This window comes from Ambystoma mexicanum, chromosome 7q (assembly GCF_040938575.1).
Source record: "Ambystoma mexicanum isolate Mex_15411 chromosome 7q, UKY_AmexF1_1, whole genome shotgun sequence".
Taxonomy (NCBI): domain Eukaryota; kingdom Metazoa; phylum Chordata; class Amphibia; order Caudata; family Ambystomatidae; genus Ambystoma; species Ambystoma mexicanum.
Genome location: NC_090941.1, coordinates 708737293 through 708754736, shown reverse-complemented (window position 1 = coordinate 708754736; position 17444 = coordinate 708737293). Strand labels below are relative to the sequence as shown.

The following is a 17444-nucleotide window of genomic DNA, read 5'->3' as shown; positions in this document are numbered from 1 at the left end:
AGGCATGTAAATCAATAGTTTTAATTGATCGTGTAATTATTTTACCTAATGGTACACCACAGTACTCGTCCTCTAGTCTTTGTTTTCAGTTATAATTATTGTTATCCAAAATAATGCAAGTACTGTCTTTCAGGGAGATGCTGAGGAGTCCAACGCATTGACGACAACCGTAGATGTCACTCAGATGCTCGAGGTACGTTTCCGGACAGTTCCATCGATGGAGATCATCAGATCTTGCATTCTTGTAGCGTGATTGTTACACACAATGTTTCTTTCGTTTTTAGCCATTGGTATGTCCTTCTGTCGTCGCCCTCCTATGTGTCTTCTTTTTTCAATATTGTGTTCATTACTAATGAAAGTCCTATGTTTCAGGGAGTCGATGGAGCATTAGTCCAAGAGGAAGGGGGAGCATGCAGTTACGGGTCGGCGCAACAGCTTGCAGAAGTGTGCACCGCAGTTACAGCGTCCCTTGATGTTCTTATGCATTTCGAGGTATGGATACTGACAGATCAATCATGCGAGATCAAATGACGTGATTACATCCGCTATACTTCCTTCTTTATTAACGCAAGTACTATGTTTCAGGGAGCTGACGGAGCTTCTTCAACAAGAACATCACCCCTAGTAGTTGATGCAGATCTCTGGGTGGTGACACTTCCAACGATGGAGCAAATCGAATCATATTTAGATATCCATTATTTATTTTAGACAACTGATCATTTGTGCAGGTCTATTTAGATGAGCCGTTGACGCCTGCAGAAAGTTTATGTTCTTTTAAACAAAGTACAAAACCATACTAATGCAATTACTGTGTTTCAGGGAGTTGCTGAAGCCTCATCTTCAATAATATCATCAATGGAAGTCTATGCGGAGCCCGAGGTATGGATCTTGACAGTTCAATCTAACTAGATCAACAATGCGTGAACTATTGTCGTTTGAATGTTCTACACAATGCGTTCATTCGTGTTTTGCTATTGAGATGTACGTATGGGTATTGGTCCCCAAGTACATTTTGTGTTTTCAATATTATTATACATACTAATGAAAGTTCTATGTTTCAGCGAGTCGATGGAGCCTCAGTGAGTGATGGATGTGCTTATCATGAAAGTATAGTCGTTGCAGCGCGAGAGGAAGTGGAGACATGCACACACGAGTCGGAGCAACAGCGTCCAGATGTTGAAGTTCGAGGAAAGAAAGTTTCAAAGAAAAGAAAGCAAAAGAAGGTTAGTGTCCTGTTCACTATATTATGTTGTCTTTCACTGTCAATAGTTCAATACTGTAAGTTGTGTTTAAACTGAACATCCCTTTTCTAATCTGTCCTCTAGTTGCGAGTGGGTGTAAGAACTAGATCTACACAGACAGTGAAGCGAACGAGAGATGTTGCTTGTCAAACCTTTTGGCAGGGACTTGAGACTGGAGATGCATCGTGCCAATGGGAAGAATATGAAGTGATTGACAACGGAGCTATACCACCACCAGCCATTGATAGTGAATGTCCTCCTGGTAGTTTGGATGCAGTCGTAGATCAATTCACAGAATCCACACCCGCAAAAAATAAGAGCACGCGAAAGTTGAAGACATTGTTTTTTTCTCCCATCTCCGGACAAGGAACAGATGTTGCAATGGAAGAGAATGAAGTGGACGACAATGAAACACCATCAATATCACTCAGCATAGCGGAAGACGATATCAGAGATTGTACCTTTCATGCGAGTGACATGTCCTCAACGTTACAGGCCGAACCAGCTGGGATGCAGAGTGACAGTATAAGGAAAGAGGCCAAATTCATTGTATTCGATAGCTGTTTGATGGATATTATTATGATGATGAAATGTGGGCATTGGGTTGGTGGGGAAGTATGTGGGGAGCCATTGATTAATGTGACTCGTGCAATTCGAGGCACTAACCTTAAAATACATGCCACCTGTACACAATATCATCCGTTCGCATGGTCTGCACAACCCATGCTGGGGCAACTGCCAGCAGGCAATCTACTTTGTGCAGCGGCCGCACTTTTTAGTGGTTCAAGTTTTAAAAAGTTACAGTATTTCTTTCAGTTTGTGGGAATCCATTTCATTGCGAAAAGTCAGTTCTACAAATACCAAACCGATTATCTATTTCCAGCCATCAGCGAAGCTTGGAGAATGGAAAAAATGTCAATGGAAAGTACATTCGCGGGCAAACGCTTCAGGCTAGCCGGTGATGGACAATGCGACAGTCCAGGATTTTCAGCCAAGTACTGCACCTACCACTTTCAGGACATGGAAAGTAAGAAAATTGTGAGTTCGGTGGTCGTGCAGGTGTCACAAAGTACATCCTCAGTGGCCATGGAGAAAGTTGGCTTTGTAGCATCATTGCAAGAACTACAATCGCGGGGAATGGTGATCGACCTGATAGCCACGGACAGACACGTTTCAATTGCCAAGACAATGAGAGAACAGTACAAAAATATAAATCACCAATTTGACGTTTGGCATCTTGCAAAATCAATCAATAAAAAATTGTCGGCTGCAGGAAAAAAAAAAGATATGCAAGGTATTTCACAGTGGTCCAAGTCAATCAGCAACCATCTTTGGTGGAGCTCAAAAACATGTGAAGGGTCGTTGGAAATTCTACTGGAAAAATGGCGGTCAGTAATGTTGCACTGTAGCAACGTACATCGATGGTCGACAAATGAGCATTTCCACAAATGTGAACATGGCCATTTGTCCACAGAGGAGGCACGGAAGAAGAAGTGGTTGATTCCTTCATCACCCACTCACAAAGCCATTGAAAAGATTGTATTTGATAAAACTATAACAAGAGATTTGAGGGGACTCACGGAATTCTGCCACACAGGAGATTTGGAGGTGTTCCACAATATGTGCCTAAAGTACAGGCCCAAAAGATTGCATTTTGGCATGGAAGGCATGATAAATCGGACTCTTCTAGCGGTCTTGGCACATAACCATAATGTTGGCCGTCAACAAAGTAGGACGACCGGAACTTTAGGGACGCTTCGCTACAATAAGGCCTTCACTAAAAGAAGTAAACAATGGGTGATCAAACCAGTGTTTGAGGATATGCAATATGAGTTTATTGAGAGACTTATCGTAGATGTCCTCGATAGGCACATACATGGAGTGGTGAACGAACCTATGCAGGGGACAACTGCATTGCCACCCAACATTGCCTCTGTTCCATGTCCACCTAAAGCAGAGCTCATTGAGAAATACACATCACGGTTTAAATGATTGTAATTCGATTGTCTGTTCTCTCGAGTCTCCTCATGTTGCAGGCCCATTGCAATTAAACCAAACAGTAATATAAATCATTTTTACAAAAATTATAGAATGTTTCCGTATTACAAACACATGGCCGACCCATAGGGACAATAAAAAAAAAGGCACGCAGACAAGATGCCCTTACACTAACTGGAGCTAACTAGAAATGTGTGCTCGCTCAAAGTGAAGGTCAGCTGCTTTGATGTTTTGCTCGGGTGGCGGAACGGCCCACGACCCAATATAAGGTTCTATTGTGATTTGACCTTGACAGGCCGGGACCATCCTGAAAGACTAAGAAAAGATAATGAATAAAATTTCAGAAACGAAACGATGAGCCACGTTCATTAGAAGAAGTAACGTCGGCAAAGAAGGAGTGGTGTTTCGGGTCTGCCCTACACAGAGACACAATGGAAAATGCAAATATAATGTAAGTAACTTTTGATGAGTTTATACCGCAATTTCATTACTATACAGTGGCTTTAAAGACGGGTTCAGTTGTACTTGTTCGTTCTATGTGGCATAGTGTTTTCTACCGCGCACTATCTGGAGGAGAAACATCTGCTTTTACTGAAGCACCTCAAAACCTTCCTCTTTGCTTCTGCTTTCTCTCTCCCTCTCCCCTGCTACAACTGGTCCACTGTCTGCGACCTCGGTCCTGGGCCCTTCCACTCTCCACCTGCACTGCCTCCCTGTCAACCCCTGCACTGGGGGACTGTCTCAGTATCCTACAGCCCCCCCTTCCCAGCACTTGTTCTGCACTTACCTTGCACTTGCCACCAGCTGGCCCTATTTATTTATTATTTTATGCTACTTACCTTGTACTCCACTCCCCCCCCCCCCCTCCATGCCTCGCCACGCCTTTAAACACTTGTGTACACCCAGTAGCGCTGTCCTCGCTATGAAATGAATAATTTTAATAAGGATCTGATGGTGAGACTAATTTCATTTTTTATGTTTTTAGGTACATCATTCACTACTGTCTGTGTCACGAGTACCAGACACCGGCGGACGGCTTCTACAGCCGCCAGTTGCTTCTCCGCGTGAACAACATTACCACCCTGACCATTTTATGGGACGATCGCCAAGTACAAGTATGCCCTTACGCGGTACTAACGGTTAGATGCAACATACCTACCGTTGTGGTGGCCTAGTGCCTCGTTGTTGGAACAGCCATGCGATTATCAGTGCGACAGAAGAGCTTATTTTTATCGTAAACCAACACCCTGTGTACTGCACACGAACATCGCTTCCCTCAAGACGAACTAATTTGGATCGAGAGCAAAGAAAAATGCAAATCGCTGAATATTCTCTAAACATTTGATGTCCAATAAACGTACTTTGCCAAATGTACAATCTTGCCGTTTGCTTTTAAACCACGGTTTCACATTCCGAATTGTGGTGCTGTATTGTGAGATGCTCTAAGACCCTGTGTACAGCAAAGGACCATCGCGTTCCTCAATACGAACTTTTTGGAACATGAGCAAATAAAAATGCAAATCGCTGAATATTCTCTAAACATTTGATGTCAAATAAATGTACTTTACCACATTTACAATCTTGCGGTTTGATTTCAAAGTACAGTTTCATATTCCGAATTGTGGTGCGCTGTATTGTGAGCTGATCTGTGTTGATTTCCGGGGTCTGTGTGGAGTCGCGTAGAAGACGCCTGGGCGCGTTTGCCTACGCAGCTCAGTCACGTCACGGATAGAGGCGGGGAATATGAATGTTTTGATAAAGTCTGTTTCAGGGGCGGGGGATTTGATTTAGTGCCGCAAAGGCAGGTGAGCCAGGTCGATGCGGCGGAATGATAGGATTATCACAAAATGGAGGCTGATTTCGAGTGCGATAATGGGCGAAAAGTCGGGTAAGGTCCATAGGAAAGTTTCCTACGATCTACCGATTTATGCTTACAAACACATGGCCGACCCGTAGGGACAATAAAAAAAAAGTCCCGGAACTATCCTTTAACAGTCAGAAGTGATATACTAGTCAGATGAAATGTAATTATAGTCGTGTTCCCATTCTCCATTTGTTGCCAGTCCATACCAAAATATTTAAATTGGGAGCCACAACAGATGTCCTTACCGACTATAGGTCAGGTCGCGACAAAGCTTAGAATTCCAGTATACAGACAATGTCAGATAAAGCCAACCGTGGAATTTCTCATAGGAAGACAAAGATGTGTTGCCCTTTAAAGTGATGGCCATATAATCACCCCGTTTGAGACTGTCAATTATAGCGAGTTCAACAAGACCAAGCAGCTTAGATGAAACAAAGTAGTAAATCGATGTAGGAGCTTGAGGATCCTCTCTGCCAAGTACAAGTATGACTGTTATCTGCAAAATCAACAAGCTGCACATCCCAGTCTGCCAGATATTCCACCCATCGCTGATCACTTTTTTGGGAAGCAGTCCAAGTTGCATATAGAGAAGTGGTCAAATTGGAGCGGTTTGAACAAGAATTGAATTCACCACCCATGATGACATCAAAGTGAGAATTATGCAGAAAAGCGTCTTCAAGTAGCTCATCTAACTGCGTAAACATGTTATGTATGGTCATCCTTGCTGGATTCCAATAGATACAAATTACTAAGTTAGACTGTCCTAAGGGAGGGTGTTCAATTGCTAATACTTCGGTGGAGTTGGCTATCAAGGTGATTTTCACCTTCAAGTTATTGTCCACAAGGACTGCTACGCCACCCACCGGTCTGCCCGCTATGCCACCGGTGACTAGTTGGGTGTAAGAGGTGTAGCCATTAATGTAGATAGCCTGCAGTTTCATTGTCTCTTGGAAAAAAAGAAAGAAAAAAAATAATAAAAATAAATAAATCAGAGGGTTTGTTAAAAGAGAATGAGCTAAACCAGGTGAACAAATTGGTGAAGCCACAGCAATTCCAGGATTGGATTTTAAAGCAGTCTTGGCTACGTTGTGGTTTGACGTTACTCAAAATGCCCTTCATAAATGGTTCCAACCTCGACCAGTCTTTCACTGTGGTTGCAATGGCAGAGAAGTGCGCAACAGCTCCGCATTAGGTGAAGTAAGCAGTGCATCGCTTGTAGGTGCACCGTTTTTATCCTCTGTCGAAATTACCAGAGTTTCAATAAACTCTTTTGCCAATTCCTCCGTCCTAAATAGTTGGGGACAAGTCCCAGTTGTAGAAAATCAAATTTGCGTTCCCACACCAATTTCATTATTATATGGGACTGGTCATACGGTTGTTGTGCTTAGACAGGAATGTCATCGGAATTAAGAGTTCTTAATTGCGGGCATTGTTTGAAGATGTTTAAAATGAATGTCCGATTGAATCTGCGCCTGTCATTTTTTCATGAGAATCTGCGCCTGCCATTTATTGCATAGTCACTCGTCCACCCCATGATGTTAGGAAGTTCAATTGTGAGTTTGAGGGTGGTGGACTCAGATATTGGAAGATTGGAGGGCAGTAAGGCAGAGTCGACAGTAGGTCTACTATCTTTGGTAACTTTTGGATCTAAGGACTGATCTTAAGGAGGAGATTGTGTAAAATTGGCGGGATTAGGTGTTGCTCGCATAACATCTTTCCATTTTGTATAGACTATGGTTTGTAGACAGTGACTTGGCAGATGCTTGAATTGCGCCACAGGACTTAGTCTGAGAGGAGAGGGCGAGGTTGGGATTGTGCTGGAGTTCTCTTGAGCAACTGCTTGATCTGGGGCATTTAACACTACTTGAGCTTGCGCAGCGGGATGATTACTACTGGTAGCTTTGACTCCCCTAACCCGCTTGTTATATGCAATGGGAACTAATTTTGACAATTGTGCTTGTTTTACTCTGTCATTATTTGTTAAAAAGGTGAAAAGGGATTACAATTGCATCAATTGATTTAGGTGCTCTACCGACTCAATTAGAATTTTATTAGAGGACTCAGGTATTTTATGTGCATGCACTGGTTTATGGGCTGAACTGCCTACTAGTGCTTCATTGTCTTTTGGTTGGTTCAGTTGCTTTTTAGGTTAAGTAGTAGTTTGGACTCATTGTTCAGTTGATTCAAATCAAGGAGCTAGTCTTCATTTTCTGAGATTACATATGTTTTTTATATTTGAGTTGGGCCCATTGATTTTTACTTTTGCAATAGTATCCAGCTGTTTATTTTCCGTTTTTGAGCTCTTAGTGCAGCGCTCTTCATTCTGCGCGAGAAAAGTAACGTTGAAGATTTGTGCGACTATTAGGAAGTGCTCCATTGAGAATAGATACTTGACCTTAGTCTTTTTCATTGTTCTCAATAATGTCAGTAAGAGGAGTGGTGCTATTTGGAGCATCAGATGACACGCAACATTAGACCCGTTATGGCCAAAAGATGCGGATTACTCCTGGTTATCATTTAACGATACTCCCTGTCGATGAACCAAAAAAACTCATGGTTTCTGCGGTCTTCTCAGAATTATTAGCCACATCGCTTAGTAGGATATTGTTAGATACCTGGGAGCCACAAACTTTGCTTAGTTACAGATCTTTGGTCACTTCGGCATAAGATCTGTTTTGAGCTGCCACTGGCAGGGAGGTGTTCATTGTTTGCTTAGCAATTGAGCATTTCACCCTGGTGTTTATCCTAGATTGCTCGTTCGACTTAGTTGGCATTATAGGCGCATCTGTCCTTTTTTGCGCAAGAAAATTGTTGTGTGTATCCATGTACCCCTCTAATTTATTCAATTTGCCAATTATTTCGGCTAAAGAAAACAATATCACATATTTCATGATGCATTAGATGGCGTCCTTTGTCAAGAAGATTTAAAATTCTCGTTAAGACCAGAAAGGAAAAGTTATCCGGTTAATTATGTCAAGTGATTGTGTGCTGGTGGTGTTCAAAATTAAATGCGTATGTTCACTTCGGAACTGTTGGTGCATGTCTACGGGTGTCTTGTGGATATCATCAAGATATTTAAACAATCCTAAATGGTTGTTGTACCTTGATTTGTTTTTTGGAGAGGCAGGTGAACTGGCAGCAGGAGAATGGTTGCCCCGTTCACTCGTCTGGTCTGGAGACCTTGAATGTTGAAGAGTAATGCCATGGGAAAGTTATGCAAGCAGACCTCTTCAATGTGCAAAGGTAGCAATGCCGCAGATGTAGATGGACCAAGTGACAGTTTAAATTGCTAACCCCATTCAGCCTTCACGGCAGGTGCCAAAATTGAAATATCTGATCTATGGTTTTCAAACTGTTCCGAAGCAAGTTGTGACAAAGAAGGCGGAAGGCTTGTTTTATCAAAGATTGGGGCTGATTGCGTATTACTAGAGCCAAGCTTCCCCTCATTGATTGCATGAGCAGAGGCCATCGTTGGACCAAGAAAGGAGTTCTGAGACGAGGCAGTGGCCACTAAAGCCTTTGCACCAGAACAGAGGGCGTCTCAAGAGAGAGCGCGTTATCCAGGTAAGTTGAAAGACCTATTGCCCCGGCACGTCCATGTATTGTTGGGAGGAATTTGCTTTGCCTCGCTTTGTATCAACCTGAGGCGGTGTAGTGTTATGTATATCCATGTGATGGGAGTCAGTGGGGTCTCCGATACGTTTCCCATTACGAGAACTCTGACCATGGTTGAATATTGGGTATGCAATATAAATGCACCTCGCTTTTGCAGAATGCACACGCAATAGACACAATGCAGGCCCCTACACCTAAAGTTGTACTCCTTCAGTTAAAGATTGATGGCATGTGTGGCAGCGGCCACCAGGGTAAGAACCTGTTGACATAAATCAAAGACTAGTAACAGCAACCAAAACTCTCACAAGCAAGAACCATCTCTATGCGCATAGGTAACGTACATGACGACTTCACTTTGCAACGGAAAAAGGGGATACCGAAAACAGCTTATTTAGAGACAGGCGTAAGAGTCGGCCGGATGACAGAAAGAGTAGGGCGATATAATCCAAATACTAAATCGTATTGCAACATGACCTGTCAGTTAACACAATGATTTAATCAATTATACGTGACCGATGCGCTTACAGCAAATGTGATGACCATGACACCAGCACGTTGTTTTGTAGCAGCAATTCTGCATGAAAGATATGCAATGTAACGAACAGCTGACTTGACATGAAATATCTTGAAATGACAAATAAGTTTAGAAAAACGCATGAAAGCTTTTACACACAAAGCCACCCAGAGCCAAACAGGCTAAACAGGCACTTCCTCTGTGCGCGCGCACGTGCCCTTATGTAGGAGTGGTACAAACAAGGGGCGTGGCTTGGTAGTTTAAACAACAAAATAACCCGAAAATAAAGCCTCAAATTAGATTTAAAGTAAGCGTGTCAGTGCAAATATGTCTATCCATTGGGGGGTAGGTAAACCGTAATAAGTGTGTAGAAAGCATAGCAAGTTTTCCAACACGCGGTCTTCACTGGTGAATCTCAGAGTCTCCCCAGGCTAAACAGGCACTTCCTCGGTGCGCGATATATTAGGGACCTGTGCATTATATAGGGTGGATCTTAAGAGAGCTCACAGCTAGATCATAGTGCAGTGTAGTGTATATGTCAAGCTGCAGGCCACTAGAAAGGCATACAAATTCCCCCGCAATCTCACTTTTCCACATACACACAGAACACCATTTCTTAATTGCAAATAGTCAATCACCAATGCTAATGCACATATTTAATTGATTGGCTTACTTTTAAGCAATACTTGCAGGGGTAAAAATGTCGAGCTAATAGTCACCCTTTAAAAAGTCGCCTGCCACCTAAATACTAGACATGCATGCAGCACACCATTTCTTATTCGCCAAGAGTCAATTATCGCTAGCCAATGGCTAGGGACGAGTGCGAATTTGAGTCCGACTTTTATTTAGTTCTTGAATTTGTTATTTCTTTTATCCCAGATGGAAAGCTATTTGAAATCCGATTTGTAGACATACCCGCTTTTAACTATTCTGCACTGCAAAGCTTTGTATTCACTTTATTTGGTCAGGAATATCCAATTTGGTGAGCTGCTTAGACTTGAAACATTGCACTGAAGGCAGATAGAAAACACACAGTACACTGTTCAATCCTTCATCCAGATGTTATTATCCCTAGGTTTCTATCCCCAAATTTGATGTCCTTAACTACATACATGACAATGATTGCCAGTCTGTCTTTTTACTCAGTCACAGCTTGAAACCAGTCAATGATAATGTGCCCTGAAGAGGCTGTGGGCAGAAATGTGGATTGAGCAAATATTTTTGACATCTGATTTTCAACAACTTTAGTAAGATCCAGGAACAGAATCAGCCAAAGGGACCATTCTGTCCCACCAACGCATCCATCGGTAAATTGGCCTTGGTGGACAGCACGGTCTCTCTGTTTTGTGAGCGAGTGGGCACCATCCTATTTTAGCTCGTACATGATAAATTTAAAGTTTCACCGACTCTGAGATTATTTTTAAAAAGTGTGTGGCGCATATCAGATCCACATTGCTCATGTGTGGAAATGCTAAATCAAAAAGAAACCAAGGGGACCTCCCCAGGTACTGGTTGCAAGGCACACATTTTTCCTCAAAAATGATTAGCAGAGTTTGCTAATTAAATCTTTCTTGATTAGCAAACATGTTTGATTAGCTATTTAGTATTTGTACTAATATCTTTAATGTCACCAGAAGTTATTTGTACCCAAGACGAGCAACGATACAGCATTTTTGTGTACTGCTGAAGTGAGACATGTGTCTGTAAAATGTAAAGATTAGCTGCATGAATGGACAGAAATAGATACAAAGCATAAAATAAGTGGTGTCGCATAGCAATTTGCTATGCAATTCTGTCAGTTTGCTAATCAAATGGACACTTGTGTAGCAAAGATAGCTATTTAAGCTGTCTTCTTCAATGAAAGCCCAGCTCACCCTACATTCCTCTTGCCCTCTGTGCTCTTCTCCTTTTTTTCCCCTCTGTTCTCTTCAAGTTCGAATGGAGAGAAAGTGTAGCAGTAGTCATCACCACTCTTATGTGCAAAAGGCATGTGTGGGAGTGCTAGGCAAGAATTTCTTTTTCAAATAATTGCAAACCAAAAATAATAAGGATGCTACTTTTGAGCTTTCAATATGCTGTCAGGCAAAGACCAGTATGTGTCAACTTTATATCTTTTTTTAAAAAGACAATCCTGCAATTCCATTCCTAAAATGTAGGTGGTTACATAATGCATGATTAGAGTATTGATACTGTAAAACACTGCATCATCTCCATGCTTTACAGTAAAGTTTAGGTTCATGCATCTAAATTCCATTGTCAACTAGATTTCATTTTGTTGGGGAAGATGCATCATATTGACGAGTGAACACTTGAAAATATACATGATCACGAATGCTTTTGAGGGCAAACCTAGTTCTGTAACTTGCAGGTTGCATACAGCTTGCAACTGGTGCTCAACCAATGCTCCTTCTTTATCATCACCCAGTTGCTTTATACCAGGTACCCTAAAATTGAGAGGACCACAAACTACAATATTCCATCTAGTTTGTCCAGTTCTTGGCGTGCTATGCAATCCACTCTGCCAAGTCTCTCTCTTTCCTCGTACACAATGAATAAACAAAGCAAACCAAATGCTTACGCAAAGTAGTGATCAATAGTTTAATCCAATCTGTACATCTACAGATCTATTACAATACCAAACACTGTAGTTAGCCCCCACAGCTTGCTTTGCTTTAGGATTATGACTATTATATATTACCACCTGCAGGAGACAGCTGGCCAAACTTTTTTCAGAGCTTGTTTATCATATCATATCTATTTATTTGTGCCCATTCGTGCAGCTAACCATTTACATTTTATAGACAACTCAGCTGTGGCTCACAAAGTCTTTTCGCACACTCGCATAGTCAAGTACATTTTATGACGTGCCAGTAGCATTTGCAGGAGATGTTTGAAACTTTTATGTAACATTTACTTTGTTTGCAGTAAATGTCAAACAAAAGTTGTGCATGGCTGGCATCAGTGTGCCAAACAAAGCGGGTTTGTAATGACATGCACCATTGTACACTAATAGCATTTTAAATTTGTTGTTGCCCATTGCTATGGGCCTCATAGGTTAAATGGGGAAACTGAGTTATCCAACCTGCAGGTCTAGCTGAATTTGAAGAATCTGCAAGGCCTGACTCCTCTAGCTAATGTCTAATTTCAGTGGTATGCAAAACGGTTGTATTGTTGCTCATTTCATGTCTTGGGTACTAATAATGTTTGATGACATTAACAATATTAGCACAACAACATTGCTAATCAAAAAAAGTGTTAATTAGCAATCTCTGCTAATCAATTTTAATTTTTGAAAACTAATGTATGCCTTGAGATATGATAAAATGGCTCTGAAAACAACAGGTATTCAGTGCCAAGTTCTGTGCAGCTGTTCCAGTCGATGTTGCACAGGGTGATGTCTGTATATTGTATGATCCACATGCTTGACCTATCATTTGCTCTGCAAGGAGAAGTTCAAATGTTTCATTAAATCAAAAGTTCACAGTGTTAAAGGAAATCATAGCCTGACACCAAGTATTTAGTATGGTGTTGGCAGGGTAATTGTCACTTTCATGGGGACAAGATGGCTCTTGCCTCCGATTTTCAATATAGTGTTAAATACCACTCTCAGGGGAGGGCAGGACTGCTAGTAACCTCAACTCCAAGCCAGGTAGACCCAAGCACAGCGCTATACACCCATGAAAGTGGTATTCACCATTCGTACCCAGAGCCACCATATGTGGTACTGATATTTTTTAGCGGAGGATATTATTACTGTTGCACTCCCTCGCCATTAGCCCATTTGAACTTGTAGTCAACAGGGAAAAGAGGATGGAGAGACCCCTGAGGGAAAGAGAGGAATGCAGGGCGAGATATGCTTTTATTGAACAGGGAAATTTAAATAGCAAGCTGTGCTATGCAATTGTCAGTTTAATTAGCAATTAACAGAATTGCATTGGAAATTGCTATGCGACACTACTTATTGTATGCCTTGGGTTGCACCTCTGTAGATCCACTCCACACAACAACTTGCCCATGTATCAATTAATACATAATTAATTCCTTATTTATCACTTTTTTTTTAACATCTTCACATTCCTTCTGTAAATAGCGAGGCTGACAGTGTTGCCCAATGCATTTCGGACTAACAATCCCATCTTCATGGTATCAAACTGTAATAAGCATAATACATGTGATTAAGCTATGACCTCTCTGTTAACAGAAAAACAAAGTAACAACACCAAATAGAATAGAAACTCTAAAAATCATACGTTCATACCCGCAATATTGCAGGAGTGCAATGCACCCCAATGTTACTTGATTTAACAAAGCTCCAGTAAGAGGTAATCTATAGAGCATCAAATAAATAAACGTAAGAGTACATCCTTTACGAATTCAAAATATCAACCACTTCAGCAATGAATAAACTAGAAAACTGCATACCTTCCCCTCAGGAAAATATGGGCTAACAATCTGCTCACTAAAGTTTGAACGCCTGACATGGTATCTATAACAGGAAGTTACAGTCTGGTCTCTTGGGCATCTACAATCAGAATAATTTGAGGCTGGCTGTTCTCCAGTTTGGTCATTTAATCTTCTTCTGAGGCAACTACCAAGATATGATTGGCCAGCAGAGTTCTACTAAGAGCTCCAACAATGGTGGTCACCCCATTTGTCTTCTGTAAATATGAGACTGGGTGCTACTAGAAGCCATCTTATTTTCTCAAGAACGATTTCATTGAAGATTTCATGCTAGTGGTATGCCCTGGTGCAATGTCGGGTTAGCAGCCATCCACAGCGCTTCACTATTAGCAAGTACAACCAGCTGGGTCTCTGATGGCTTCTGTCAAGAAAGACCTCAAGTGAGCTACTGTTCTCAAGGCTGCCACATATTTACCCATCAACCTGCTAGGTTGTGTTCTTGCATGTACATTTTAGCTCTATGTGGGACACTATTTGTTCATGCGTCCCACCATACCTACAAAACATGTGCAATTGTTATGTACCTGATAATGTTGCTGACAAGTCCCATGTCATGAGATACATGTGTTGCATGGTAAAGCCCCCCCCCCCCCCCATCTCCACCAACCGATGAATAGTACGAAATTCGGATTTAGGCATGCACTACTATCTGAGATAAGTACAATTCTGCTGCCCATGAGCTCAACTCCACCCTCCGCTGCAGATCACTTGCACACGTCTGTTGTGCCAGAGATGCTTCTTCTGCATGCCCTTGCAGGTTGCGTCCGAGTTGATCAAGAGACAGCAATTGAAGAAGTTGTTTTTCTACTGCCATCCCGCATTACAATTTCCTTCACCAAGAGCAGATACACATGGTTTGCTGCTAATGTTAACTGCTGCCATCCATCGCAAAGGCATATGCACTGCTCCCTACTTTATGACTTGATTTAGAAAGTAAAAACACTAAATTTGCTATGGGCCAATATTGGTTCGACAGATTAGTGAGCACCGATTTCATTTCCTTCATCAGCGGTAAGTGGAAGAAATCACTGAATGGTTTCCAAAGTGTGCTCTGTAAGAGTGTGCTGTCCATCATGTTGCATTCTTTTGATCACCAATGGAAAGGAAACATGTGCCTCACTACCACCAACTAAACCAAGTGCAGATCAAAGAACTCTCTCCCACCCCATATTGCAGAACCCAGGTTACGCCCCCAATACACAACCCGTGAGTATACCAAGGGAATAATACAGTAAACAATTGTAAACTCTGATTTGGATCCAGCGAGGATCAGCTTTTAAATATGTCAAGGTGATGGAGGAAATAGCACAAAATAATGTGAGAGAATTAACAAGTGATAACTCAAACGCCGGACAGCTATGACAACGGCACCAAATACCATAAATGTAAAGAAACGCAGCAATTGCAATACCACCAGACTGAACAAAATGGAGAATATCCTTACTACATTGGCAAAGGCAAACAGGTTGAACGTTCACACCAAGGACCCAAGAATGGACAACAAAGCACAGGAATTAGACAATAAAAATGATCTGTGGCACCAAGTTCACCAGTGGAACAAAAAACAAAAACAGCTTCAATGCGTAAAAAGAACTTCTAATCCTGCAACGTGCACAATATAAGAGATTAAAAGAGCAATCTATAAGGTAAGTAATGCTTTATTGAAGATTAAGGCTATATATTCTTTAGAAAGGTTTTGTGGATGCGGGTGCAATACATTAAAACAAAAAATCTCAAATCGCCTTTTTGGTAAACTATTTACTGGACCTGGCGAGACGATGTCAATCAAGTCTCCCAGAAGCGTTTAGATGGCTTCCCATCCTCACCTCTTAAAATACTCAAATTCATTTGCAATTTGAGTGACAGCTGCACGGCCACGCTCTGATCACGTGTACCACCTACTACTACTCCTGTCATGGTGCTGGCAATGAGCTTCGCCACTAGTGTTGTGTCACGAGAAACAACAGTAAATACCCTGCTCAGACTCCCTTATGCACACGTGTGTACCCCTTCTGGCAACAGATCCTACCCTCTTCCCCAGCATGCAATCCTGAGCGGGACCGCGCACTGAAGCATGAAGTCCAGGGGCACTGCTAACTATGATCCCAAAATTAAAAGATGTACCCACTGACTTGTGAGTGGGTGTAAGGAGGAAAGGGGTGGAGGCACTTTCGTGGTGAAAAAAGTAAACAGTCGAACTATATAACAAGTTCCCCTTAAAGAAACGTGTCTCAGAAAGCTGACATGCAAAGTGTCAAGACAGTACATTGGTGAAAGAGGCCAATAGATAAGCCAGAAGTATGCATGGGGGTAGAGGGGCACATGAAAAACAAGGAAGGGTGCCCCTTCATAACTATTTTTAACTGCATGCGCCTGGAAGCTGCACAGGTAGGGAAGTGCTGTGACCTGACCTCTCAGCGACCCAAACCCCGGAAGAGAGGACTTTTTGGTTATAGTGGGAAAGCAGTAGATTCTAAGTGAACAACATGTGGACACTCATGAACCCCAGCCCTGAGGCTCCAAGAAGCACCCCTGCCACGATCCACAGGTTACCATGCCAAGCATGATGCTACCCTCCCCGAGTCATACTGCCTCCACCCTCATCCCCGCCATATACGCTGCAAAGCCGCTACTCACTCACCATCAGGACTTTGGCCGCGCTCTCCAGCTGGGCGATCACTTCTGCAGCGCCCGCCACCGCCGCCATCATGGTCTGGGCTCAGTGACGCGCCGCCTCGCCATGCTGCATCATGGGATAAGGCGCCGCTCCGCAGAGCCACACACTGCAGCCGAGGGCCCGCCACCGGGGAAAGGGGCGGGGCCAGGGAGGAAGAGGCGGCACCGCCGGGGATGAGGCGGGTGCGAGTGAGGAAGAGGCGGGGCATATAAAATAGAGGAAAATCTTGCAGCGGAAGGGAGGAGCAACACGAGGAAGAGGCGGAGTTTGTATGGGAGTGGGCGGGGCCCTATACGCGAGGTGGGGCTTTTAATGGTGAGAGGAGGAGTCATCTTTGAATGGCCCGCCCCCCGCCCTTCCATGAGTGCTCGCAGGCAAAGGTGCTGGTAAGTACAGTAGGAGTTCAGTTAATGAACTGCTGAATTTACACACTTGCCAACCCTACTGATTTCAGCAGTAGGCTTCTGCTTTTTAAGCAGTCTTACAGCCTACAGATTTGGGTGACAGTTCCTAATGTTTTTTACAGTGGCAGGTAATTTATGTGACTGTAAGGCAGGCTGCTTGAGACCAGGCATGCAACACATTCATTAATCTGTCTGTGCGGTGGTAGCCCATCTTCCCAATTGTAGTGGGCCTGCCACTTGCACACTTCTCTACTATCTCTCATTCGTACTAAGACAGTCCCTGCTTTCTCTGGGCCATATTTGTTGTTTGTTTTTATGTTATTTATGGGAGATTCCCTGTTTCCGAGCGGTAGCTAGGTTATGTATGATGAGGTGATTACCTGTGGCTAGGCAATTAGCTTAGGTTGTGGAACGTGGTACCTTATTGAATTTACAGAAAAACAAAAAAATTGAAGGCTATCCTTTGCTATTTTACAATGTAGAAGAACGACCACACCCCTGAGTTGAAAAAGCAGGAAGACGGCGTATTTGTGTTGTGATGTTTTTGTGTATTGCAGGACTTAAGAGTGCACTTAGATATTCAAACATTCAAATTGTTTTACATGCACAGTGGTTGGTGATGTCACGTAAGGGTTGTTAATAGGACAACGTTGACGGCTCGCAGGGGGGC

General features: G+C 42.6%; 1 protein-coding gene across 1 annotated transcript in view; it reads right to left on the bottom strand.

The window, feature by feature from the left end:
* The window catches only part of XPO4 (exportin 4), a 1090854-nt gene extending 1074282 nt beyond the window's left edge, over nucleotides 1-16572 (bottom strand). The window contains exon 1 of the mRNA XM_069640448.1: nucleotides 16335-16572. Within this exon, the coding sequence (XP_069496549.1) occupies nucleotides 16335-16403 (69 nt within the window). The 5' untranslated portion in view covers nucleotides 16404-16572. The remainder of the gene's footprint in view (nucleotides 1-16334) is intronic.
* Between the last annotated feature and the right edge of the window lie 872 nt (nucleotides 16573-17444).